This window comes from Psammomys obesus, unplaced genomic scaffold (genome assembly GCF_907164565.1).
Source record: "Psammomys obesus unplaced genomic scaffold, mPsaObe1.curated_primary_1811, whole genome shotgun sequence".
NCBI classification, from domain to species: domain Eukaryota; kingdom Metazoa; phylum Chordata; class Mammalia; order Rodentia; family Muridae; genus Psammomys; species Psammomys obesus.
Genome location: NW_026590062.1, coordinates 212,978 through 237,693, shown reverse-complemented (window position 1 = coordinate 237,693; position 24,716 = coordinate 212,978). Strand labels below are relative to the sequence as shown.

At 48.7% G+C, this 24,716-nt stretch overlaps 1 protein-coding gene across 15 annotated transcripts in view; it reads left to right on the top strand.

Moving 5' to 3' along the window:
- The window catches only part of Fbrsl1 (fibrosin like 1), a 69,631-nt gene that overhangs the window by 17,334 nt on the left and 27,581 nt on the right, over positions 1-24,716 (top strand). For 8 of the 15 annotated variants that reach the window (XM_055606370.1, XM_055606378.1, XM_055606372.1 and 5 more), the window contains exons 4-5: positions 13,262-13,303; positions 16,399-16,428. The exons of 1 other annotated variant lie outside the window; for it this stretch is intronic. In XM_055606370.1, the coding sequence (XP_055462345.1) occupies positions 13,262-13,303; positions 16,399-16,428 (72 nt within the window). The remainder of the gene's footprint in view (positions 1-13,261; positions 13,304-16,398; positions 16,429-24,716) is intronic. 6 more of the 15 variants (XM_055606376.1, XM_055606381.1, XM_055606385.1 and 3 more) reach the window with 1 other exon arrangement.

Here is a 24,716-nt window from a genome sequence, read left to right as displayed (position 1 = left end):
TTGTTTTGTTTTGTTTTGTTTTGTTTTGTTTTGTTTTGTTTTGTTTTTCAAGACAGTTTCTCTGTGTAGCCTTGGCTGTCCCGGACTAGTTTTGTAGACCAGGCTGGCCTTGAACTCGCAGAGACCTGCCTCTGCTTTACCGAGTGCTGGGATTACAGGTGTGAGCCATTGCACCTGGCTACTTCATTTTTTTTTTTAATTAATGAATTGTAGTACTAGAAGTTGAACTAGGTAAACATTACTGCACTAAACTACATCCCTAGCCTGCAAACTATGTCTTACTTATTTATTTACATGCCAGAGAGGGCACCAGATCTCACTCTAGATGGTTGTGTGCCACCATGTGGTTGCTGGGAATTGAACTCAGGACCTATGGAAGAGCAGTCAGTGCTCTTAACCTCTGAGCCATCTATCTCTCCAGCCCAGCAAACTGTATGTTTTAAAGTAGATTAGTTTTGCTAAGATTTATCCCCAGAAAAATTCCCAGTTATTGCTCATAACTTTATAGCGATTATCCTGGAAGCTGGGCATCGCCTTCCCAGTTTGCCATCAAATGTTTGTTAGAGCCATAAAATTAGTCAGAAAGTGATTTTCTTAATTTGGTTGCTCACAACCAAGGGTATGATGTGTCTCCAGCAAAACAGGGCTTAGAGGTTTCTTTTATGAAAAAGAAATGAGAACAATTTCTGTTCACAAAGAACACCAGTTGACCTCCCCGCAGCCAGTACTAAGAATGTTCTAGAAGTACCCATGCCCAGTAAGTGTAGACTTCGTCTAGGACAAGGGCAGAGGAGGTGGCAGTAGCCAGAGTGGAGCTGAACTGACACCGTCAGACTACGAGTGTGATGTGGACTGGAGACCTAGCTAGCCTGTAAAGTGGAGTTGAATTTTTGATATTACCCTCGCTCCCTAGAAGAGGTCTCAAGGCACAAAGAGGCTACAGAACATACCCGCCAGTCTCTGGCCTCAGAGAGAGTTTGCTGGGTCCAAGACTTTCATCTCCCTCCGTTCCCCAAACACACACAACCCGTGGTCTTCCACATGGCAGTTTGGCCAAAGTTCCCTAAGAACCATTGACCACTGTTAGAAAGGAGCTGTTGTCTGAGTGTCCTGCCTAGACCCTCCACTGCGGTGCGTGAAGCACCATCAGGAGCCCTGATAGCCCTCAGAGAGCCTTCCTATTGCCCTTCCATCTTTCCCATGCATTGTAAGGGCCCAGCTAGGGATAAGAGAAAGGAGTCACTCATTTTGTTTAACCCTTCCTCCTCCAGTAAGTGGTCAGTGAGCATCTCCTGTGTGTGAGTCACAGTAGCACACAGCTCAGGGTCCTACAGACAACAGTAGTGACAAATGCATGGCTGCCCTAGCTACTCTCACCTCATCAGCTCGATAAGCCCCCAGTTTCCATCACACTGGTCCCATCAACTCAGCTGGATTCCTGCTTCTGGTCTTAGGCAACCTCCACACCTGTTAGGTATGGGTACTTCCAGAACCTTCTGAGTATTGACTGTGGGGGGGGGGGGGGGGGCTGGTTATGGTTGGTAAGTGAGAGGAGAAGCAGAAGGGCCAGGTAGGTTAGTCTTGCTTACATTGTGTGGCAGGGGTAGGCGTGTTTACTCTGCAGTATGCCTGAGGATCCACAGGCTAATGAAGGTACTGTGGAGATCAGGCTCCTGGGCAGTGGAGCCCAGGGAAGCTTTGGCTGGGATGCAGCATAAGAGGGTCATTGAGGGCAGATGGGAGAACAGGATGTGATGAGGGGAAAGTAGCACTGTCTTCTTCCCCATTGATAGTTAGAGTAGGCTGAGAGTGCTTTCGTGGGAGGGCAGGCCTCTAGGTCAGGTACAGAATCCCATCAGCAAGCAGAATCTGCCAGAAAAGTCCCCTTGGCACCTTGCACAGGGTATAATTAGCTGATTATTATGATTGCCTTTCAGCAGTTTCAGAACTTTTTTTTTTCTTTTTAAAATTTATCTTTATTTTGTGTGTGTGTGTGGACATGTGTGTGTGTGTGTGCACTTGTGTGTGCCTGTGTGAGTTTATGTGTATCATGTGCTTCTAGGTGCCTTTGGAGGCCAGAAGAGGGCTTTGGATCTCATCAAGTTGGAGTTACAAGTGTCTCTGAGCCACCCATTGTAGGTGATGTGGACAAAACCCAGATCCTCTCTTTGCAAAAACTGGAAGTGCTGCTTTTCACTGCTTAGCAATCCCTCCGGTCCCTCAAAAAAAAAAAAAAAAAACTTTAAATTATTGGATTGTGAACCACTAATATCTCAGTGAGCTACTCCCTTCTCAGTACATCCTAGCAGTACCCTTTCACTAAGGAGTCACTGAGGGCTGCTGAACCTGGGGTGCATGTCTCACTGCCCCCTACATTTCATATTGGGAAATGTACAGGAGAATGCTGGTAGGGCTGTGGTGTCGTCATGGGAACATTGTGCAATCTTGACAGAGTGACTGACGCTCACGTATCAGAAGCCCCTCATCACATGGTTAAGTAACATGGTTGCCTGATATCTGACCCTGAGGGTGATATTGTGAAGCGTGTGTGAAATTAGTCCACACGTCAGGAGTTTACATAGGATTCTGAAGAATATCCATAGCTCCTTCCTAGCTTCTGGGCCTCCAGCATCCGTGAGGCCAGGACAGCGTCATCTGTATGTGTTCAGACTGAGGCTGGTGCTCAGTGCTTCTGTGAATAGACACTCAGGGTCTATTCCTCATATGGTTTGTGTGGTGGATATCATGAAAACAGGGACCCTACCTCTCTTCTTACACAGAGGCCACACCAGGCCTGCACCCACACTGAATGTCTGCAGTGTGCAGGGCCAATAGCATGCAGGAGACAGAGGGTCTGTCCCACGTGCTAAGCTCTGGTGAGCCTGGTATTCCCTTACAGCTTGAAGGGTCCCAGAGTCTGGGTGTAAACTGGAGCATTGCTCACTACTCAAAGAATGCCGGTTCTGAAGATTTTGAGACAACATGCTCCCTGGGCATTGGCCTCTACTTGAGGTATCACCTCAACCTTCAGCCAAGATGCCAGTCTCCAAGGTTGTAGGAACCCTGCCTGATTACGGGAACAGTCAAAGGAAGGGCTGCAGTCCATGGAAAGGGTGACAGGTCTTTTCCAGGCCACACAGCAGGACACTACCAGCCCTTGTACCCATCCTGTGTGACTGAGGTGCTGAGGTTTGGCATGGGTACCCTTACCTGGTGAAGTTATACATGGGCCACCTGGTTTGGAGCACAGTCCATCCAGAGCTCTAGGCACTTTGTTCCCTCACTTTACGTCATGGGCATCGTTACTACGCCCAGCTCTTTGTTGAGGAGAGTCTCCATTGCCACTGTGTCGCTAATCTTACCCTGGGTCCTTGAACAGAGAAGTGGAGGCTGTGCTTCCCTTCTTCCAGGCCAGGGGAACCTGCTTTTTCCTGGAGATGCTGAGCTCTAGGCCCAGCCTGGCTCCTCGCAGCCCAGCTCTCTACCAAGGTTGGCCCAGCCTGAGGTAGCCATCAGAGTCCCGAGTGGGCAGCAGTGTCTTGTGGAAGGGTATTCTTTATCACGTGGACACTCTTTTTTGTCCTGGAGCTAGTGATGAGGTCTTTCTTAGGTTGGTGTGCCAATGCTTTTGAGTTGCTGGCCTCCACACCTGGTCCTGCCATTTTCATTCTGGTTCTGGGGATGGGTCTGGGTACTCTGATTTGGCTGGGACCGGCTTGCTCATCTGTACAATGGCCTAATGCATCTACCTCCCAAAAAGCAGGAAATTGCCTGCCTCCGGAATATCTGTGCGTGTTACTGAATCCCTAGCTTATGCTCAAGCACCCCAGAGCCAGACAGTGGCATCGGAGTAGTCAGGGCTGCAGCCTTGGAAGCAGGATAGACTTGGATCTTTGGGCCCAGGGTCACACTGCCTACTTCCCCAGAAGAAGGGCTTACCTATGCTTCAAGGTAGGTCCAGCATTTGGTCTGGTGGCTGAGGCATCAAAAAGGGAACAACGTAGGGGTGCTCTGAGGTAGGCAAGTGCTACACAGCTGGGGCTAGCAGTACATATTGGGGGGGGGGCGGGGGGTTGTCATCCCTTCCTGAAGTCCTGAGGGGACACAGCCATTCTGACTTAACCTGTTCTACCTTGTGCCTTCCAGTGACAAAAATGAGCCTCCTTCAGGGCTGCCGCCAGTGCCTCTATCCTGGCCAGAGCTATGTGTCTGCCTCAGCCTTGCAGCCCTACAGCGTAGACTCTGTATTCATGAGGCAGGCTTATGACATCCATTGTGTTGTTTCTAGGGCCACTTCCAAGTGATCAAAATTTGTACAGAAGCAATAAACTTGTCAGCCTGTCCTTGGAGCTGGGATGGGGAGGGAGTACCTGCTCCTCCTGACCTCAGCACAGGAGTCTTTAAAACTAGAGTAGAGGCTGAACTCACACCTCCCATTCATCAGCCTCTCAGAATGACTATGAGTCTGAGGGCCACAGCCTGGGCACAGCTTGCTGTGCTCTCCTGGCTCCTTCCCAGGGGAGACTGGGGATATAGTGACCAGTTCAGAGGGCAAAGACAGGCTAGTGACCTCACAGTAACTGCTTAGAAGGGGTTGTGCTGGAGAGATGGCCACCCTAGTGGTCAGGTTTGGGCTCGGGGGAGAAGTGGCAAGCAGTTCGGTATTTTGGTGTATTCAGGGAACTGGAAGGAGGTGGGTGTTGCCAGATGAAGAGCCCAGAATAGGGATTATGGGGCAGCACACTTGTCCTCATCTGCCTACACTGGATTAGATGTCGAAGGAGATGAGACTCCCAGGAATGAGGGCGTGGCATCAGGTGAGGACTGCTTCAGTGACTCAGACACACCTGCAGTTGGGCCACCTCTAGAGAGGCCTCCCCGACGAGCTTGGAGTTACTGTCCGCATAGGCAGCAGCGCATAGGGAAGTCTTGTAGGATCTGGGAGGTGACCGTCCAGCCTGGAGCCATAGGCCAGGGCCGGGATGTTACATAGGACACGTGGGTATGTGTTTCTGCCTGAGGGTGATGTGGGTGCATCATGAGCCAGAGCATTTCTGAGGACTTCTCTTCTCCCACATAGGGTCTGTCAAAGCCAAAATTCAGTTATTGAGAACAAGCCAAGCTGCTTTGACACCAAGGTTGGGGATTAATGTTAACAGGGGTTCTCCTTAAGAGTTTGTTGATAAATAATTCATGAGGTAGTTAGCACTGAGTCTGACAACACAAGAATATATTAGTACAGTGGACTCTCTGAGAAAGGTCATCTTTGTGCTGGGCCTGGTCATCTTGTATTCATCCCTGGTCACAGGCTTGTTAATTATCCCAGCCTGGCTTGGGTTGCTGGGAGGGGGAGTTGGTAAGTGAGGTAGGGAACACAAAGCTTGTGTAGAAGAAATGGGGAAGATACGGGAAACACCCAGAACAGCTCTGTCTGGACCAGGCCTTTACTTGGGCAGTGTCAGGGAGGGTTGGGACCAGAGAGCAAGGGTGATCGCACCAGGCCTGGACGTAGCTACTGTTGGAAGTTCCTGGGACTATGGCTCATGCTAACAGGTTGTAGAAACCTGACAGGTCCAGCTATGGGGGAATCTAAGGGAGGAATATTATGAGCAAAGGAAGTGGAACAGGGAGTGTTAGGGAATGACAAAGTGAGCAGTTGGAGGCCCCCTGTTCCCAGTTTAAGTAGACAGCATTGGGGAGGGACTGCTCCAGGAGCTGCCTTTACTCTTTCCAGTGTGTGCCTGTGACTACCTGGGTATGATTGTAATCATCTGTGACTGTAATTGTAGTCACAGAGGCCTATAGGAACCAGGAAGGTAATCCAGTATCCTGGTGGGCTCCAAGCAGAGTAGGGTAGACAGCTGGAAAGTGGAGGGATGTCGAGGTGTGTATGGGGTGGGCTGGAACTTAAGCAACATGTCACAGTGTGTAATATACTTCACTTTAGGCTGTGAACACAAAGATCATGAAACCAACAACACAGTTAAAATGAGAATAAACCCTTGAAAAATGAATGGAAAACAGGAAGGAGGCTCCAAGGAAATCACACAGAATCCCTTTTGTGGTGAATGCCAGGCAGAACCAGCATGTGTGCCAGACATATGATCCTGTGGAGCGGACAGATGAGGCGTGTCTATGATGTAGTTGTAGGCACAGTGTTCTGCCCTTTCCCAGATGGTGACCCAAAGAGAATATATAGGAAACACTTGTCTGCATTTTCCTTGCTGTTGTATAAACACAATCTGAAAAAACTAGTAATACTTTCACAATAGAGTTAGATTCAAGCATAAATTGAGCTTAAGCAGTTTTTTAGCTCTATGAAAAGTGTTGGAACATTCCAGAATTATGGAAGGTGTTGGGCAATTATCCTTTCTAGAATGCACACCCTCCCCGCCCCACACTCCCCAGATCCACAGCTCACCTATAGACAATGGTCTGGTACTTAGGGCATCATACTCTGGTTTATTTGCCTTTTTAGACTGACCTCAAGTTAGAATTGTCTTAATGAGGACAATGATATTGTTGCTGAGCCACCAGGGCCATGAGCATTTGCTAAGTGAACCGGAGCCAAGGAAAGGGTTTACATTGCTGAACCTGGTTAGAGAAGGTTGCAGACCATTTGCTCTGCATCTCTAGTCCAGGGATGGGGCTGAGGCAGGGTAAAAGTTACAAGGTCCTTTCTAGGTTGAGTTGAACATTTGGACAGTCCTCTTCCCATGCTTTCCATCACAGATACTGCTCCATGTCCCACTGGCACGCCAACTAACGGCCAACGCTCCTGAACAGGCTGCCTGAAGGCTGCGCCTTAAGGTTTGTCAGGAGGAAGGATGCCAGTGTGGGTGGCCATTGTCCCCATAGCTCTCCTGTACTGAAGGCTCAGGCTGTGGAGGAGACAAGCAGGAGCCTGGGGTGCACATTCACAGCTGCATGAATGGTCTAGTGGTCCCACAATAGCTTTGCCCATATGGCTTATTAGGCGTCTTTAACTTAATTGACTGTTAATTGTATAATTAGTGCTTTGTTTGGCTTTAAAGCCAAAACACTCAAAAAGTGAATTAGATGAGTAGACAGAAATAGAGTTTTCAAATACTACATAATTAATCAGATATGACGGCCTCAAGTAGAGGGTTGACTAGGCAGAGGGTCCAAACTAAATCTAGGACTCAGCCACCTCTAGTTGTGCCTGGGGATTGGCCCCACCCATCTGGGCCTCGGTCTCCCCATTAGTAACCAGGTATGTGATAGGATCTGAAAGAGGCATGTGGCTCCCATCTGACTTGTACCAGTGCCTGCCAGAGACCCAGCAAGGAAAAGAGGGTAAAATGGGTGTTTAGGTAGGCTATAGATTCTTTTTCATTCTTTCTTCCTTCCTTCCTTCCTTCCTTCCTTCCTTCCTTTCTTTCTTTCTTTCTTTCTTTCCTTCTTTCCTTCTTTCCTTGTTTTCTTTGCTTCCTTCCTTCCTTTCCTTCTTTCTTCCTTCCTTGCTTCCTTTCTTTCTTTTCGTTTCTTTTTTAAGATTTTATTTATTTAATGTATGGTCTTCATACACACCTGCATGCCAGAAGAGGGCACCAGATCACATTATAGATGGTTGTGAGCCACCATGTGGTTGCTGGGAATTGAACTCAGGACCTCTGGACAATGCTGTTAACTACTAAGCCATCTCTTCAGCCTCCAAGACTGGAGATGCTAACCTGGGACAGAAGTCCTGATGGCTCTGTCCATCAAGTCCTGTCCCAGCCAACCCCATCTCAGAAGTTGACTGTATGTAGACACAAAGACTAGTATATAGCCTTTCCCCCATGCGCAGCTGCTGGGCCCCACTGTGTCATGTCATTCACAGGTCCACCTCAAAGTACACCACATCAGCCTGGGTCCAGCAGAGCCACCCTGATCCTCACCTCAGTTACCTGTGGCTCTTTCATACCCAGTATTATCACTGATTCTCAGTCATGTTCAACTCTCAGCCCCTCCCTCTCCAGCCATCTCTCTCTGAGGCTTCCCCAGGGCTTTCCCCTTCCCTGCCTCTACTCCTTCCTTCTGTACTACATGCTCAGTCTCTGATGACTCTGACCTTCCCTCTGAGGCTGCGTCTGTTGTATGCTTCACAAGGCCTTCTGTTGCAGTCACTGTAAGGAGGCATAAGATGATGTCTATAGTCTGGAGCACAGGGATATCAGATTTGGGCAGGGTTGTTCTGCCTGGCCCCTCCTGTTCTCTTATTGGCCATCATCAGGGCTTTAGCATTAGCATGTGGGAACTGGATGGCAATGCTTGAATTGCTTTGCCTGGCTTCACCCTCAACTAACTGTGACCAGGCCTGTCTATATTTCTACTAGATAGAATCTAGAACCTGGGCCTGGGCCCTAAACTAAGCTCTCAGCCTCTACTGGCTGACTTAGCACAGCAGGCAGACTCTTTACCAAAGCTCTAAGCCTTCAATTCTCCTCCGAAATGGACAAGTGAGCATAGAGTGTGTAGCCTTCCTCACATCCTAGCACCCACAGTCTGAACTGTCCTCAAACGTTCTTCAGCTTTAAGGGCTTCAAGAGCTAAGTGGGAAAGTTTATGGAGCCAGTTGCAGGGTGCCTGGTTACTAAGGATACCAGGCAGCCACGGGGAGGACCCAGTGGGTGACCTGGCTGCATGGGGTAGATACACTGACTTGCCAAACCCACTGCATCCGGGTGAGGATGGGAGGAAGAGTTTCACTGACTTACTCTCAGAGGATAAGAGTGAACAATGACATCAACATGATTCCATGTCATTGATCCCACGTCATTGATCCCAATCTGGTCATCAGAACTTTTCAGTATTGAGCTCAACATGTGACCTCCTCACTACCTATCCTTAGTCCCATAAGGGTACTGCACATTGGCTCGTGGCTCCTTACTTTAACTGGATTGCTAATTTGAACATGCATGGAAGTGAGCCTCTTCCTACTCCATACCTGCAGAGGCAAGGCCTCTCTTAGGCTGGGGCCGTGTAGTCCTCTCTCCCTTTCCCACCAAGCTTTTATGAAAGCTGGAGTTCAAGTGTTGGAGGCCCAGGACAGAGGATCCTGAGCGCAGTCAGTAACATAACACTTGCCTACCATCACAGAATCCAGGGAAGAGCTGAGGAGAGAAGCAGGGTGCCAAGAATTGTGTGTGAGGTCTGGCTTCAGCATATACTGCTAAAATACACGTGCACATATCCGAGGGCCCATGCCCGCCATTAGGTTGTCACATGCATGGAATATACAAGGTCTGTGTCAGCAGAAGCCAGTGAACACCTGTACGCAGCCAGTGGCACCTTGGGTACCCAACATCCCTGTAGCTGAGACCCTACCCCATTCTTGGGCCAGGCTCAATAGAATGTCCTGAGACTTTCTAGTGCATACTGTGGCCATTAAACCCACATCTTCTGATATTCCTGATTCCTTTACCCTGTTTAGTGTGCATCTCCTTGGGCCGCTGCAGGTGGCAAATGCCATTGAGAGTATCTTTAAGCTGAACAGGAAGGGCCAGGCCTCCTTGTCCCAAACAGTCCTGAGGTGGTAGTCTCACAGCAGCTGCACAGCCCTTGCATGGTAACCGGGCAGAAATCCAGCCTGCATTTGGTACTGCCTGAGGTTTCTGCAGCCCTGCGTTGGTCCAGGTATGGTGACCTGTGGGAATCAATGGAGGCCTGCCTCCTCTTTTTTCCAGTCCCCTCCTCCACACTACACATAGTTGGCCTTGGGTTATCACTGGGAGTAACTCTGGCTGCAGGGTTCTCCTTATGAATTTTCATGCCTTTGTTCGAGTGGTGGGAGAAGTGGTGCTCCTCTGACTACTGCTGTAAGCTGTAATTAATGTTCACACAGAGAAAGGACAGTGCTGTTCCTGCCTTAACAACCATGCTGCCTTGTGTCTTTGTAGGAGTGACAAGTAGTTCCCACCCCAGCAGGCAGCTGACCAGGTTTCTAGAAAGAGTGTGGGAAAGCCTGGGTGATGGGGGAACTGTCAAGCCAGAGAATGTGTTGAGGGATGGCTGCAAAGGTGAATAGGTGGCAGGAAGGAATGGAGCGCGCTAGTGGATAGTAATGATGGTTATTTTTGTAGTTGTGATAAGACACCTAACATATGCAATTTAAAGAAGGGTTTCTTTTGCCATGTGTGATGGCGCACACCTTTTAATCCCAGCACTTAGGAGTCAGAGGCAGATGGATCTCTAGTTTGAGGCCAAGACAGTGGCAGGCAGATCTCTGAGTTTGACGCCAGCCTGGTCAGCATAATGAGTTCCAGGACAGCCAGGGTTTTATTTAGAGAGACCCTATTTTTTCTATCTCTTTATTCTTCCCTGATGAAAGTCCTCCCCATTTTTTTAACATAACATTTTTTATTGATTATTTGGGAATCTCATTCCGTGCACCCTGATCATGCTCACCTCCCAGTCCTCCTCCTATGTCTGCCTCTCTCCCCTGTGACCTCTCCCTCCTAACCCCTCCAGGAGAAAAAAAAAAGAAGAAGAAAGAAAAAAATTCTGTGTGTGTGTGTGTGTGTGTGTGTGTTTTCCATATAGTCACTGCAACATGGTCAAACTCCCCGTGTCCAGCCCCCCAAGGGAAGCTGAAGCCTTCTCTACCAGCGCCCCTGGAGGGCCACACCTCAGCACCCCTCACAGTTTTTTTGAGGTTGTGTTTTGGCTCGTGGTTTGCGTGTGGCTCATCATGGCATGGAGACGTGTTGTTAGGAGGAGGCAGTTGGTCACGTTGCATGTGCTGCATGCGCAGTCAGGAAGCAGAGGTGAATGCTGGTACTTCACCTGTTTTCTCCTTTTCATTCGGTCTGGGGCCCCATATCATAGGATAGTGCTGATCACATTTGGGGAGGGATCGTCTCAGTCCTGTCAGGTTAACCTCAAGTACTATGCTCTCACCCTGTATGAACTTGAAACCCAAACACCTTATTCTACTTTCTGTCCCAAAATGCATTTAGTCCATCTCAAAAGTTATTCAACATTGTTCAGAAGTGCAAGTATAGAGTCTTTTCTGTGTCTCAGACTATGAGCCTATAAAAAGTATATGTTACAAGTTACAGACTTTTGTTGTTCAGTGGTATGAACTGAATATATCCCCATCCCAGAAAAAAGAATTAGGGCACAACAAAGAATGACCACGCCAAGATAAAGCTGAAACTAGCAGGGTTAGCACCAAATCTTGCAGCTCCAAATGTGGAATCTGGGACTCATGATAGAATCATCTGGGCTCCGATAGCTTTAGATAGCCTCACTCCTCTGGCTCTTCTGCCTGCACCACACAGTTCTGCGTCTTGACTCAGTTCTACTCTATGCCTGCAGTTCTTTGGCCAATGCCCCATAGTCCTAACATCTACAACTTCCTGGGCTCTTCTTTGTAATGTTAGGGCTTCACACAATGAATGGCCTCTCTAGCCTCTCTTGCAGGGAATCCAGTCTTGCTACACATTGCCTATCAGCAGATTCTAGAGTTTCGACGAAAGCCTCCATGACCCCATATTTCTTGTGTTTGTATGCTTGTAAAACCAGCACCAATGTGGGCAGTTCTGCAATATCCTTTTTTTCCAGTTCAACTGTAATGGCTTCTGAGAAAACCTTTTTTTAGTAGATAATGTGTCTTTTAATAAGGAAAACTCTTTAGGGACATTCTTAGTTCAGGCTTCCCTGTTGAGATAAATTTGCATTTTCACAGGTTAGAGCTTGCTTTGAAAGGGTAGGCTTATATTCAACACCCCAGAGCATAGTAGGAGTTTTCTCTCTCTTTTTTTCCTCTCTGATTCAGGGTCTCTCAATATAGACCAGGCTGGCCCTGATCTCAGAGAGATCTGCCTGTCTCCACCTCCAGAATGTTGGGATTAAAAGCATGTGCCACATGCCTGGGAAAGTTTGGCGTGTGTGTGCGTGCACACACATACTTTGTACATGTATGTGTGCACACGTGTATAGAGACTAGTGTTCAACTTTGATTTTCATATCTCAGGAGTTATCTACCTTGGATTCTTTAGTTTTTTTGTTTGTCTGTTTGTTTTTGAGACAGCTCTGGCTGTCCTAGAACTTGCTGTGTATACCAGGCTGGCCTGGAACTCATAGAGATCCTCCTGCTCTTGCCAAGTGCTGGGGTTAAAGGTGTGTGACACCATACCTGGCTACTTTGTTCTTTGACACATGGTCTCTCCAAGGCTCATTGATTAGGCTGGTTCCTCCACATCCCCAGTGCTTACACAAGCACATATCATCACATTTGGCTTTTAACTCAAGCTTACGGATTTATAACTTTGTGGCAAGTAATTTACTGGCTTCACCATGTCCTCCTTAAGAAAGTTTCTCCTAGCCAGGCGCAGTGGCACACACCTATAATCCCAGCAGTTGGGGAGGCAAAGGCAGGTGGATCTTTGAGTTTGAGGCCAGCTTGGTCTACAAGGTGAGTACAGGACAGCCAGGACTACACAGAGAAACTGTCTCAAAAAACCAAAAAAAAAGTCTCCTCCTTAATGACACTAGTATCTTAAAAAAAAATTACAGCTGCTTTCTCTATGCCTTCTCTGCCTGCAACTTTAATAGGTTCAAATGCCTTTCCTGACTAAACTGTACATTTCCCTATCTTTCCACTCCACCTGCTGCTGTCTCTCACTGCAGACCTGAGTAAGGGCAGTGAGTAGTAGCCATGCCACAGCTTGAATGCTGTGCTGTCTTGAAATTTTCTATGCCAAATGATTTCTTCTTGTCATGTTTTAAATCAGTCTCACTGAATTCTCAGGACATTGGCCAAACGCAACCAAACTCTTTGCCAAAATGTTACAAATGATTGCTCACCTAGTTCCTGGTAGAGGCCTGTTCCTCTATGAAACCTAGCCTAGCGTCCAGTGTTTATATTTTTTGACATTCTAGTCTTCCAGACTCCCACCACAATGGCCATTAAGATCTGTTTATACCATTCTGTGGCTTCTCTAGCCTACAGCTTCAGATTTTTCTACACTCTTCCCATAAACCAGTTCCAAAGGACTATGAACCATGTATGGTTGGGTATATCACAGCAATGCTCCCACTTTTTTTTTTAAGTTATTTTGTTGTTTGTTGTTGTTATGGCAACATACTTGATAAGCATATTACAGAAGAATTTATTTGAGCTTACAGTTAGAGGATACAGTCCAACATGGGGAAAGCATGGGAGCAGAAATGGGGTCACCTGTTTTACATATATACACTCACGAACTGAGGAGAGGAATACTAGTGTTTAGCTCAGTTTTTCCTTTTTTCTTAGTCTAGGACCCCAGACAATGGGATGCTGCCACCTGTATTGAGGGTGAGTCTTTCCATCTTGGTGAAAACTGTTTTTGAAATGCCCTCAGAGACATGCTTGGAGGTATGTCTTATAGATGACTCCATATCCTGTCAAGTTCACAAGATTAACCATTAGCCTGGTGATGGGGATGGGAGAAGTGACAGTGTTGATTGTGGTGTTATTACTATACATTACAATATCTTGTGCTAGGTACCCGGCACTCTCCCAGTGTTACGTGTATATATATTCTAGGTCACAATACCTAAGTGAGCCGTTCGCACAATGCCTAAGTGCCTGTTTTACGGGCAGCATAAACTGAGGCACAGAGAGGTAAACTGGGGCACAGTAGCTGGTAACATAGCATTAGAGCAGGTATTTTTAGAGCCCATGCCTTGGGCCTTGGGTATAGACATCCTCTCTCCTTACACTAGAGGCCTGTCCATGCTAACAACAGGACCAGGCTCTCCAGGGCCGCTGAGCCCTGTGTCAGCCCCTAAACCTTGCTCAGGCCACTTTTAAGATGGATGTGTCTCTTTTTCCCACCTTGCCTTGATGAATTGCCTCACTCAGTTCTTACTCCACTGCAGTTAAATGTTAAATCAATAGTAGTTAATCACTCGAATCTGTTCATGGTCCTGTCTGCATACTGCTGATGGTATAGCACTGTCTGACATTTCTAGGACCTGGGAGGCCCCTCCTGTACCCGCTGGTGGGTTCTCTTCACTTGGTGCTAGACACCATAAGCCGCCCTTCCTCAGGTTCCACTGTTCAGCTTTGGTCTAGCCTCAGCCCTAAAAGCCATGGGATAGACTGTGACCAATCTAAGTCTGTGAATTGCTCACCTGGCCATAATATAAGGTTGCAGGTGGGCTCTGAGGCTGAAGAAACAGCAGAGGGTAGGACTGGAGGTGATCCAGCTATCTCCAGGCTGCCGCAGTGACAGATGTGCTACGTAGGGCTCTGACCCTGCTGCACTGTCAGTTCCCGTGTATCTCTCCCCAGGCTTCAAGCTACCGCTTTCTACCTGCACACATCTTTCTCGGTGAGCTGGCAGAAGGCTACCTCGGGGGGGGGGGGGGGTTTACTCACGCCCTTTGCACTGGCATGTTCCAGTGGTGCTAGAATGTCCTGGTGTAGTCAGGCTCTGCTCAGCTCCATGGTCTCTTCTCCTACTTCCTTGAAGGTCTCATGAGCTCTGTTTGGTCATCCCTCCTCCACCCGTAATCATGTCCTCACAGTGGGAGGGGGTGCCAGGGCTTTGAAGAGTCGAGGACTAGTTTTTGCTGAGCCCTATGCTAAGAGCCCAGGCGAAACCAGCCAGCGAAGCTGTGCTTATCACTAGGGGATCTTGGGAGGGGCCTGGCTATGTGCACATCTGAAGAACCACAAATGTCTTCTTTCTGTAAGACAGTGGTTCTCAACCTGTGGGTCACTGTCCGTTTGGGAGTCGCATACCAGATATTGTACACAGGAGATACTTGCCTTATGACTCATAACAGTAGCAAAATTACAGTTATGAAGTAGCAATGAAATACCACTGCTATGTATGGAATTGTATAAAGGGGTCGAAGCATTAGGAAGGTTGAGAACCACTGTCTAAAAGATGATACTTACACGTGGTGTGCCCATGGCAGCCTTGGTGCCTGCCCACCCAGGTCATGACCCACACATAAGACTGGGTGGAGGGGTCCATGAGCTGCAGATGTGAAGTCCACCAGCCTCAGGAACCCCCCAGTGTCCATCCCAGATGCCTGGCAAGTTGTCCTTGAGCTAGAATAGAGCTTCAGTTGCAAGGAGCGGCTGGTAAACACATTTTATCTAACTCTGAACTTGTCATTGAGGACATTATGGCCTTCGGCTAGGTCAGTGGAAGGCAATATAATTTGATGATATGTATTAATCATGTTGAGTACAACTTATAAAGCCAGCACCACATGGGTCTGACTGTAGCCCAATCTCCATCTCATGTGTCTTGGGGAGATTTATTTTCAGCAATATAATTTATTTGATGTGAACATATCATAATTGCAGTTGCTAGCAAGTTTTTCCCCTTTTTATTTTAGAGGAAACTGCATTGTTCTCTAGCAATGTGTCCTTTTCAGATCTGCTTACTGAAAATGGGAAGCAAAGATTTGCTTCCTTGAGTTAACCAGTTGTACTCACAAATGGGTCTTTCACAAATGAGTCATGTGACTACCTCCATTCAGTTCTACCCTGAGCCTCCCAGGCAAGTCCAAACCGAAGGCCAGTGTCCTTTGCTCCACTCCCACAAAGAGAAGCTGTTGTCCCTGCTTTACAGAAGCATGGTTTGATGCACTGAGAGGTCAAGGAAGGAACTTGTCAAGGCCAGAGCAGCTGGATGGGATGCTGGCATTTCAGAGCAGGAACAGGAACATGAGCTCTCAGCTGTGTAGCTAGGCCACTGTCTACTGGTTCACTGCCACTTGTGGTACTAACCATCTCCTGGGTATAGACGAAAAGCTATTGTGGCTGCTGCCTGGCAGTGAGAGTCTCTTGTATGGTGGGGGCCTCCTCCAACCTGGGCTCTCCTCACAAGATGAGATGAGGCCCATAGAGGTTCCTGGGGTAGCTGTTGTTGATTATTAATATTTATTATTGATTTATCTTTCAGTCAAACAGCGGTTATTCCTAAACCAGCTCTATACCCAAATAGCCACACAGAAAGACTAGGATTTATTTAATTAACCTGGAGCACAATGCTGGGCAATAGTTACTCCATCCTAAACCTCCAAGCCACATAGCTTCCTCCCATTCAGATTTCCCACCTTATCCTTGCTTTTTAGTCGGGTAAATTGTATATATTCCACAAGAACATTATACCAGCAGGTAGTTGAGTTCATCTGGATTGGATAAAGCTCCCTGCACATTTCCCAGCATCAGAGGTTGTTTAGAAGCTACAGGGTCGGTCCTAGTCTTACAGGATTGGAGCCTATCTACCCTGAGGCAAGCCCCATTATGCCTTCCATCTGTCCCTGTTTCTTTCCATTGTCTCTCCCAGCTGAGATGTGGCTAGGAATACCTACTTGTACCCTGTAGCCTTGTAACCTGGTAGTACGAAAGGCACTGACCTACTTCTCTCTCTCTCTGACCCACAGTGCGACAGTGAGAGTGGCGTGGATGACAAGGTGAGCCTGGCTTCCCCTCCCTTCCTTGTGGACTGACCTGGGATGATCTACCTGTCCACTTCACCAACCCTCACTGGAGCAGGGCAGGCCCTGAAAGCTAGGAAGAGGCAACATCTGGGGGTTCTCCCTATTAGACAGACACCATAGGGAGCTTCTCCCTGGCTAGGTGTGCCTGCCCTGACAGGCATCCCAATGGTAGACCTCAGATAGGCCGCCATTGTTGAGGCCCTGATGGAGAGTACTGTAGGCCCTGGCTGGCCTCAAGGAGGACAGCAAGGCTTTGCTGAACAGCTACAGGCACCTCTGGGAGGTGGTGCGGAAGCTGTTGGTGATTGTTACCTTCCCCTGTCCAAAACAAAATGTCCCCATTAGTCCAGGGTTGTGCTGCTCAGTGCTTAAGTGTTAGAGTCACTTGCTACCACCACAACCTCTCAGGCCCCCCAGGGTCCTTGAGCCCTCCAAGTAGCACTTTATCACAGATGGTCAAGGAATCAAGGACAGGAGGGAGGGAACTTGGCTGAGGTCACACTTACCAAGTGGGCTGGGCAACTGGGTGCAGGGTCCTGTCTTATGCTTACTGGCTTTGGCCTCTTGAGCAAATAAAATCCTAGCCAAGAGGACTGGGGTCCCAGTAGCCTGGCTTGGCTATGGCAACCCCAAATGTGGAGGAGAAGACACAGAGGAAGAAGGTATGTCTTAGACACCAGGCATGGGAGGGGGACAGAAGTTAGACTTGGACTTGGTTTGAGGCAAGTTTTTGGTTGTTTTGGTTTGGTTTGGCTTGGTTTTTCAAGAAAGAGTTTCTCTGTGTAGCCCTGCCTGGACTCCGTTTGTAGGCCAGGCTGGCCTGGAACTCAGAGTGGTCTACCTGCTTCTACATCCCAAAGTTCTGCGATTAAAGGTGTGCACCACCATGCCCACCCTAGTGAGGCAAATTTTTGTGAAAAGGGTTTTTTTTTATGTTTTGTGGGTCTTCAAGGTGCACTGAGTGTTTGGTGTCTCGTCATGCATACTTTATCTGGGCAAAACCTGCAGTGCAGGACTCCATGGAGCCGTGTCTTGCCTCTTGCCAGAGTGGGCTTGGGCAGGCTCAGCTCACCTGGCCTCAGGTCTAGGCCATTCTGTCTCTGTTAGCTACATGCCTGTACCGCCTGGTTTCAAGTCCCTGTGCAGCCTCCACTGTCTCCCTCTGCAATGCAGTATCTTCTTACAGGTCCCTTTACTAGAACCTGTCAGGGAAAAAAGTTCTGGATCTCAGTATGTCCAGAAGGTGCCACTGGGGCTAAGGGTGAGAGAATTGTGGGAAAGTTGGGGTTGTGCCCCTCACTGCCTGGAGCTGCTGCCTCCTTCACGGATAGAAGCCTTATATATACATTGACATTCAAACAAGTACCTGTAGAAGTGCTGGCCTGCAAGTCCCTTCCTTGGTACCACTTCTAATATAAAGGTAACTTCAGGAAGATGCTATCTCTGTAGCCCAAAGCTTCTCAGAGCATATGGGCTGGAAGGGACATGGAAAGGGGTTTCAAACTCCTATTCTTCCCTCATGTCTTCTAGAGAAAGTAGCTCCATTACCCAGCTGAGGGAAGGTGGCCAAGATGACCAGCTGGTCCCCATATTTCCCTTAACTACTCTCAGTTGACCCTGAGCCTCCAGGACATCCGGTCTGCTAGCCACTGTTGTGTCCCAAGGCTATTTCTAGGCCTGTTGGGTAGGATCCCAGAGCAGCAGTGTGGGCTCTTCAGAGAGGTCTACATTGGAGGGCCTGAGCGGGGCTCTATGGAGAGGTAGCTACCAGGGAGAGCGGGTGAGCACAGCTTCTGTCACCTCTGATCAACAAGAGGAAGGAGCCAGGGTCTCAAGCATAGCCAGAGTAACATCTGTCCCACTCTATAGTGTCTCTGTGTCAACTGTGGTGATGGTCTTCATGGAGTCTGAACTAGCATATACAAGGGACACAGGGCAGCCAGCAGAGTTAGTGACTTGCTGCTGTGGGGATTCTTTTTTTAGGAGGCAATGGGTCTTTGGGATAGGTCACACGCTATTAACTCAGACTTCTCTTTCATGAGCATCTGGGATCTCTGTATGTGATGGCTACACAGGTTTACTGTCCTGGTGCCTTCCACAGAAAAGTCATTATCCTTTAGCAATCACGATTGTCATTTCTTTGTCACTCCTGAGGCTACCATCCCTGACAGGCTTTGTGTGGAAGCTGTATCCTCCCAAGTACCCCAATACCACAGGTACAGATCATGGCCCAGACTTCTCAGCTCACAACAAAGATGCTGCCTTCCTGGATGCTGGGGTCCTGAGTTCGTGAGCTGGGAGTCAGAGAGTCCAGACCTTATGATTTCCTCTTCAGGCTAGATCCTGTCTCTATCTTGGGCATAGCTTTCCCAAGGCCCTCTTCCCTACCAAGGAGCAAGTTATGACCAAAGCACCACCCTGTTTCTGAGGTGAAAATATCCCTGCCTTTTCAGCACGGCAAGGAACTTGGCGGGGGTGGGGGTGGCGGGGGTGTGCTTTCAACAGCCCTTATTCAGGGGGCATCCTGGAACTTGTACTTTCATCTCCACGGCTACTTCCTCACATTCCTCAGTACCTTTCAGGCCTGAAAGCAGTGAACAGGGTCACTGATGAGTGGTGGCTAGACCCTCCATAAGGCAGAGACAGGCAGATCTCTGTGAGTTTGAGCCCATTCTGACCTCCATAGTGAGTTCCAGGACATCCAAGGTTGTAGAGAGAGACCCTGTTAAAAAGAGAGAAAGAGAGAAGAAAAGAAAACTCCAATGAGTTTCTTGTATAGGAGCTTCCTATACAAGCTCCTATAGCTCCTGCTCCTCCAGGAGCAGGAAGTGGGGCTGGACAATTCACCTAGGTAGGGTGATTCTTCTACACTCTGAGTATCTTTCTTCTAAAGCTGGCAGCATCTGAGCTTAGTACTCTGTGTCTCTCCCCTAGAGACGAGCCTAGAGCTCTGATGCAAGTCAAGATGCAGACACTCTGAGCAAATTCTTTCACGTAAACGTCTCCCTCTCTGTCCCCTGCAGCTCAGCGGCCCACCAGCTCTGCTAGCCCTTCACCAGACAGCTGTGCACATCCACCTACCAAGGCTGTACTCTCCTGTGGCAGCTGACAGTGTGGGGAGTGCTAGCTGCAGGCCCAGGAGCCGGCAGATAGATGGCTCCGCCTCAGTGCTGTGGCTGGTGTCTAACTGCTTCTTTTATTGGAAAAATATGGGTGAAAAATTGTGTCGGGCCTCATTAGGCATCCCATTAGATCCCGGCTGGCTGCCAGTTCTGCCCAAGTGGCCCCAGCGGCCAGCCGTCTGACCAGGACTCCTCCCTGCTGCTTGTTGCCTCAACCCTATGGCTAGCCAGCCCCTGGGACTGATGGACTAGCAGCCCATCTGTAGATGTCCACTAGAGATGTGCCTTACACTCTGGCTACCAAGAAGGCCCTTCCAGGCGTAAGTAGACCCCACATGTGTCATCTTGTGAGGGACAGCACGGGTCAGGCACAGTAGTGGAGACTTGTTTCCCTCCTTGTGTGACATCCCTTCTGAAGTGACAGAAGCCTGCTAACCTCCTGTGCATATCTTGGTTGTCTGTTATCTATTGCTATGATAAAACACCAAAGGCAGTTTGAGGAGGAAAAGGTTTATTTAGCTTAGAGGTTGTAATCTATCCATTATCATAGGAAGCCAAGGCAAGAACTCGGGGTAGGAATCTAGAGGCAGAAACTAAGGCAGATGCCATGAAGGGTGCTGTTTACTGGCTTGCGCCCTATGGCTTGCTCAGCCTGCTTTCTTATACAACTCAATACCTTCTTCCCAGGGATGACACAACCTGTACTGGCTAGGCCCTCCTACACCAGTAATTTAAAAACAAAACAAAACAGCACAATGTTCAAGGACTTTGGTGATTGGTCTCTGAGTTGGTCACCTCTGGGTTCCAGGCCTGGTAGGCTTCCTGGCACCCTGTTTTCTTCTTTATGGTCACCTGTTGGACTTAATATTCAGAAACCCACTGGGCAGGAAACATGGGGTCTAAAGGTGGAGGTGCAGATACTTCCTGGGACCCAGACAACCCCAAGATATTTCTTGCTCACCAGCTTCATTAGCAGGCAAAGCCTCTTAGGGCAGGAACCTCCTGTTGTGAGTGGGGGAATATGATTAGCAGGGAGGTGAGGGACGTCAAGGACCTGGGTAGTAGGTGGCAGATGACAGCCCAGGTGGGCTAAATGGCAGTGTACAGAAAGGGAATGTGAGCATTTCTGTTCTGGGCATTACCTGATCCCCACCTCAGAGCTCAGCAACAGAGCCAGTGTTGAGTGAGGGTGTCCTGAGAGAGGCCCAGGCACAATTTCTGAAACACAAGGACTCCACTGTGTACCTCCTACACATAGCAGGAGGCGTTGGCTCAGGAATACCACCATTCATGTGTAGAGTTGGCTGTCTGGCTCCTGGATGAAGCCATTGAGTGCCCCAGTTTGGACAGGCCAAAGAAGAGAGAGCTGCGCCTAATGGATGCCCCTACGAATGGCAGCTGTGTGTCCTTCCCTTTCAGAGCTTACTGTGGAGATGGTTGCTAGGCTGAGTAGCCCCTTATCCCTCCAGGTGGGTCCTATTATCTTGTGGTGGCCTAGGCAGGATCCACTTCCCTTCTGTGCATGGAGAACCACCACTGGCCATAAATACCCACAGACCCTCTGCCTTCTGACTTTAGGGTCTCTCTAGGTGGGAGTACCTGAATGGAGACCTATGGGGTGGTCCCTATCTCAGGGCAGGAGAGGAGTGACTGTAGGCAGCCTCAGGTAGGATCTCCAGGGTACGTGGCAGAAAGGAGTTGAGCAGACGCTTCTGAGCCAGATAATGAGACCTCAAGCCTCAGCCGTGGGTTATATAGAGCTGGTCACTGGAGCTAAGCCAGTGTTGTCCTGAAGGCGATGGCCTTATATATGGGGCGCTAAGAATAGCATCTGATGCATTACAGAAATCCATGATGGGAAAAATATCTGGAATGGGCTCAGAGCCCACAGCTACGGGCAGTGACCTTGTGCCTGGGCGCTTGCTGAGTTCTCTTGTTGTTGATTATCATCAGCTTTGGGAAGTGCCCTGCTGGTTTTTTTGGGGGGGTAGGGGGTCAGTGAGGGAGGAGCGGTTCCTGGGTGGTAGGGCTTCCCTATAGATGTGTACATATGCATGCTTGCACATCCTTACTTGCTGATACAAGGAGGCACCTTGCTTCCCCTTGTGAGCGACAGTGAACACATACTCTGGCACATTCTTTAGAATCTGACGTGTCACAGGCCTCTGCTAGGTTCCACACCAGAGAGGTGAGTGGTGCTGGCAGGAGTGGGTATCAGAAACTGGCAGGGTGAAGCCAGCCATGGTTTTATCGATGTTGTTGTTTGGATGGTTTGATTTGGTTTTTGGTTTTTTGAGACAGTGTTTCTCTCTGTAGCCTTGGCTGTCCTGGAACTCACCCTGGCCCCAAACTCAGACATCCATCTGCCTCTGCCTCCCAAGTGCTGGGATTAAAGGCATGTGCCACCAACGCCTGGCTACACATGTAATCTCAGTGTTTGTGTGGCTGAGGCAGTAGGCCAACTTGGGCTGCATAGTGATATCCTGTCTTAAAAAAGAAAAGGAAAATTGTCAGGGCAAACCCAAGTAGGACAGAAAAGGTGAGAGGCGTGCCCTTGTAGCTTACACATGGTCATTTGAATGCAGTTTAACTGTGGGTTCTGATTCTTCAGCTTTTTTCACAGGGGCAGCCAGAGTCAGAAGCTAAACATTCTGTAATGATTTTCTTTTCTGTACTTACCTCTACCCCACCAGGAACCAGACTGTACACAAACTGTGGTTTTTGCCTTCAGCCCCCATCAGGGGTGACCACAGGCCACAAGGACCTCAGGCTGCCAGCGACTCTTTAAGCCTCTTTCCTTGCCTGAAAAAAAAAAAAAAAAAAAAAAAAAAAACACAAATAATCAGGCTATCCCCTTGGCATAGCTGTGAGGCAAGAGAGCTGCATTGACAATGGCTTAGAACAGGCTGGCTATGAAGGGCAGCTTTCCTGTTGCTAATATTTAGCAACTGCTAGCAAACATGCAACTGTATTCAGCTCTTTCAAAGAAGCAAGTGACTCCCTTTTGGTAGGAGGCACATATTGTGTTTTCCTAACAAAGCAGTACTGTATGGCTGGTCTAAACACTGGCCCCATGCTGAGCCCTGACGTCAGCAGCTGATGTACTCCCCATACTGGAACCCAGCAGCCCAAAGTCAAGATGCTGCAGGCCCCAAGCTGTACCTCCCTTGCCCAGGTCCTGGCAGCTTCAGGGTATCTCTGAGGTGTGGCTGCCTCTTCTGTGTCTCTCACCATCCTCTAATGAGGGCACAAGTCCTTAGTGTCTCTGTCATGGTAATTCTGAAACCGTGGCCTACAGGCCACAGATGCCAAGTGGTGTCAGAGTCACTCGTTAATGGACATTTTTAAGCAACACTTTTTGGCACTTGGCATACTGATGAACATCACTTTCCTGCCCTTCACCACTACCCTGATTTTCTGTCGTGTTGGCTCAGATGTCCATGTCAGATCTCCAGGGCAGAACGAGCAGATCGCCAGATTCCCAAACCACCACACTTGCCCATGCCTCTGCTGGAGGATGCCACTGTTAGGTAGCCACACCTCAGATTTTACCCTGTGGCCTCAGACTCACCTTCTGATGACTTATATCCTCAGGGTCACAGCCAAAGGGGAGAAGCTCTTCCCTGGTGTGTGATCCTAGTACAGTGCTAGGCCTTCAGGGAGGCCCAGTTACTAGCTATAGTCAAGTGGAGGTTGGGGTACCCCAGAGCTGTCAGAATGGCATAACCAAAAGGACCCCACATACTCCCAACTTCCAATGGAGTCCCTCAGTGACAACGTCTTCCCCTAGAGACACAGAATGATGATGGATAAAGTTATAACATCAGTTGTTCAACCATGGGTTTTGAATAAATGTGCCCCCAGTAAGCGCCTGTGGATTATAGATATTTGGTTTAGAAGCCTGATATTTGATATCAATGTTATTATCTCTGGTGGCTGCCTTTATTTCCCATGATAATCTATTCCCAGTCCACTTCCTTCTCAATTTCTAACCTCATTAAACCTCTCATATCACAGCTACTTTCCTTCCTAAACAAAATTAGACAGGCCCGCCCCAGGTTCTAAAAGTCTAATTTTACTTCCAGAAGAAAGTGGGAGGCTATGGACAGGCTCAGGTATTGTCTTCTGGCTGTGAGTTTTAAGCTCGTTGGTTGGATTAATCCTTCTTCAAGGCTTGTCTGCCCAGGGTAGCTTCAGGATTGACAAGAAATGACAATCATGATTGCTGTAGGATGACAACTTCTCTGTAGTTTGGATATATGAGTAGACCTGGCGCCTAGAAGGGAACATTAGTTCAGGGGTCTTACCCTCTCATAGACCCCAAGTTTCTCCAACAGCAGTTACTCATTTCATTTCCTATGTTCTCCCATTCCATTAGCTCCTGGGCCCCAAACTATGGCCAGGAATGTTATTTTCCTCCCTGGCCTCTACCTAAGAGATGAGATGCATCATTGTCATAACTCTGGGCCTTTCTGTCAGTGGCTCTTTTCTGTAGACAGCATCAGGACATTAAACCTTTCTAGACTAAGTGTTTACCACTCAGACTACCCCACTACAAACTCAGTTGAAAACCAAGACATAACAACTCTTATGGCAATGGTGCTTGGAAGAAACTATCCCAGGGGTAGGTGGATGAGACAGTCCATCACTGGCCTCCCCTGAGCACTGGAGGGCCAATTGTGGCCTAGAGTCCAAAGGGCCAGCCAGCCAAGTCAGCCACTCAGTGTAGAGTAACATCCCAGAAGCAGGCCATAGCTGCACGGTCTGGCCCTGGGCATCCAAAAAGAGGTAGAATCAGCAAGAGACCGAGTATTCCCTCCCCAACACATTCCCTGCTGCCCTTGTATGGGCCTCACCATGGTGCCTATATGGGTTCACTCCAGGAGACCGTGTTCTGTCATGACCCTTCAGCTCTAGCATCCTCCTGCAGCCTGTGTTGCTTGCATATCTCCCAGGTCCTTGACATCTTCCAGCAGAGCCCAGCCCCACTCTCATCCCAGGAGGAACTTGGCCTACTGATCCCTGACCCCTAGAGCCAGACCTTTGACCATGGTAGGCTCTGCCAAAGTCCAGCTGTTTGAAAAGGCTGTCCATCTTCCTCCCCGTCTGTCTCGTTGGTGATTGAGACTCAGGAGCCTG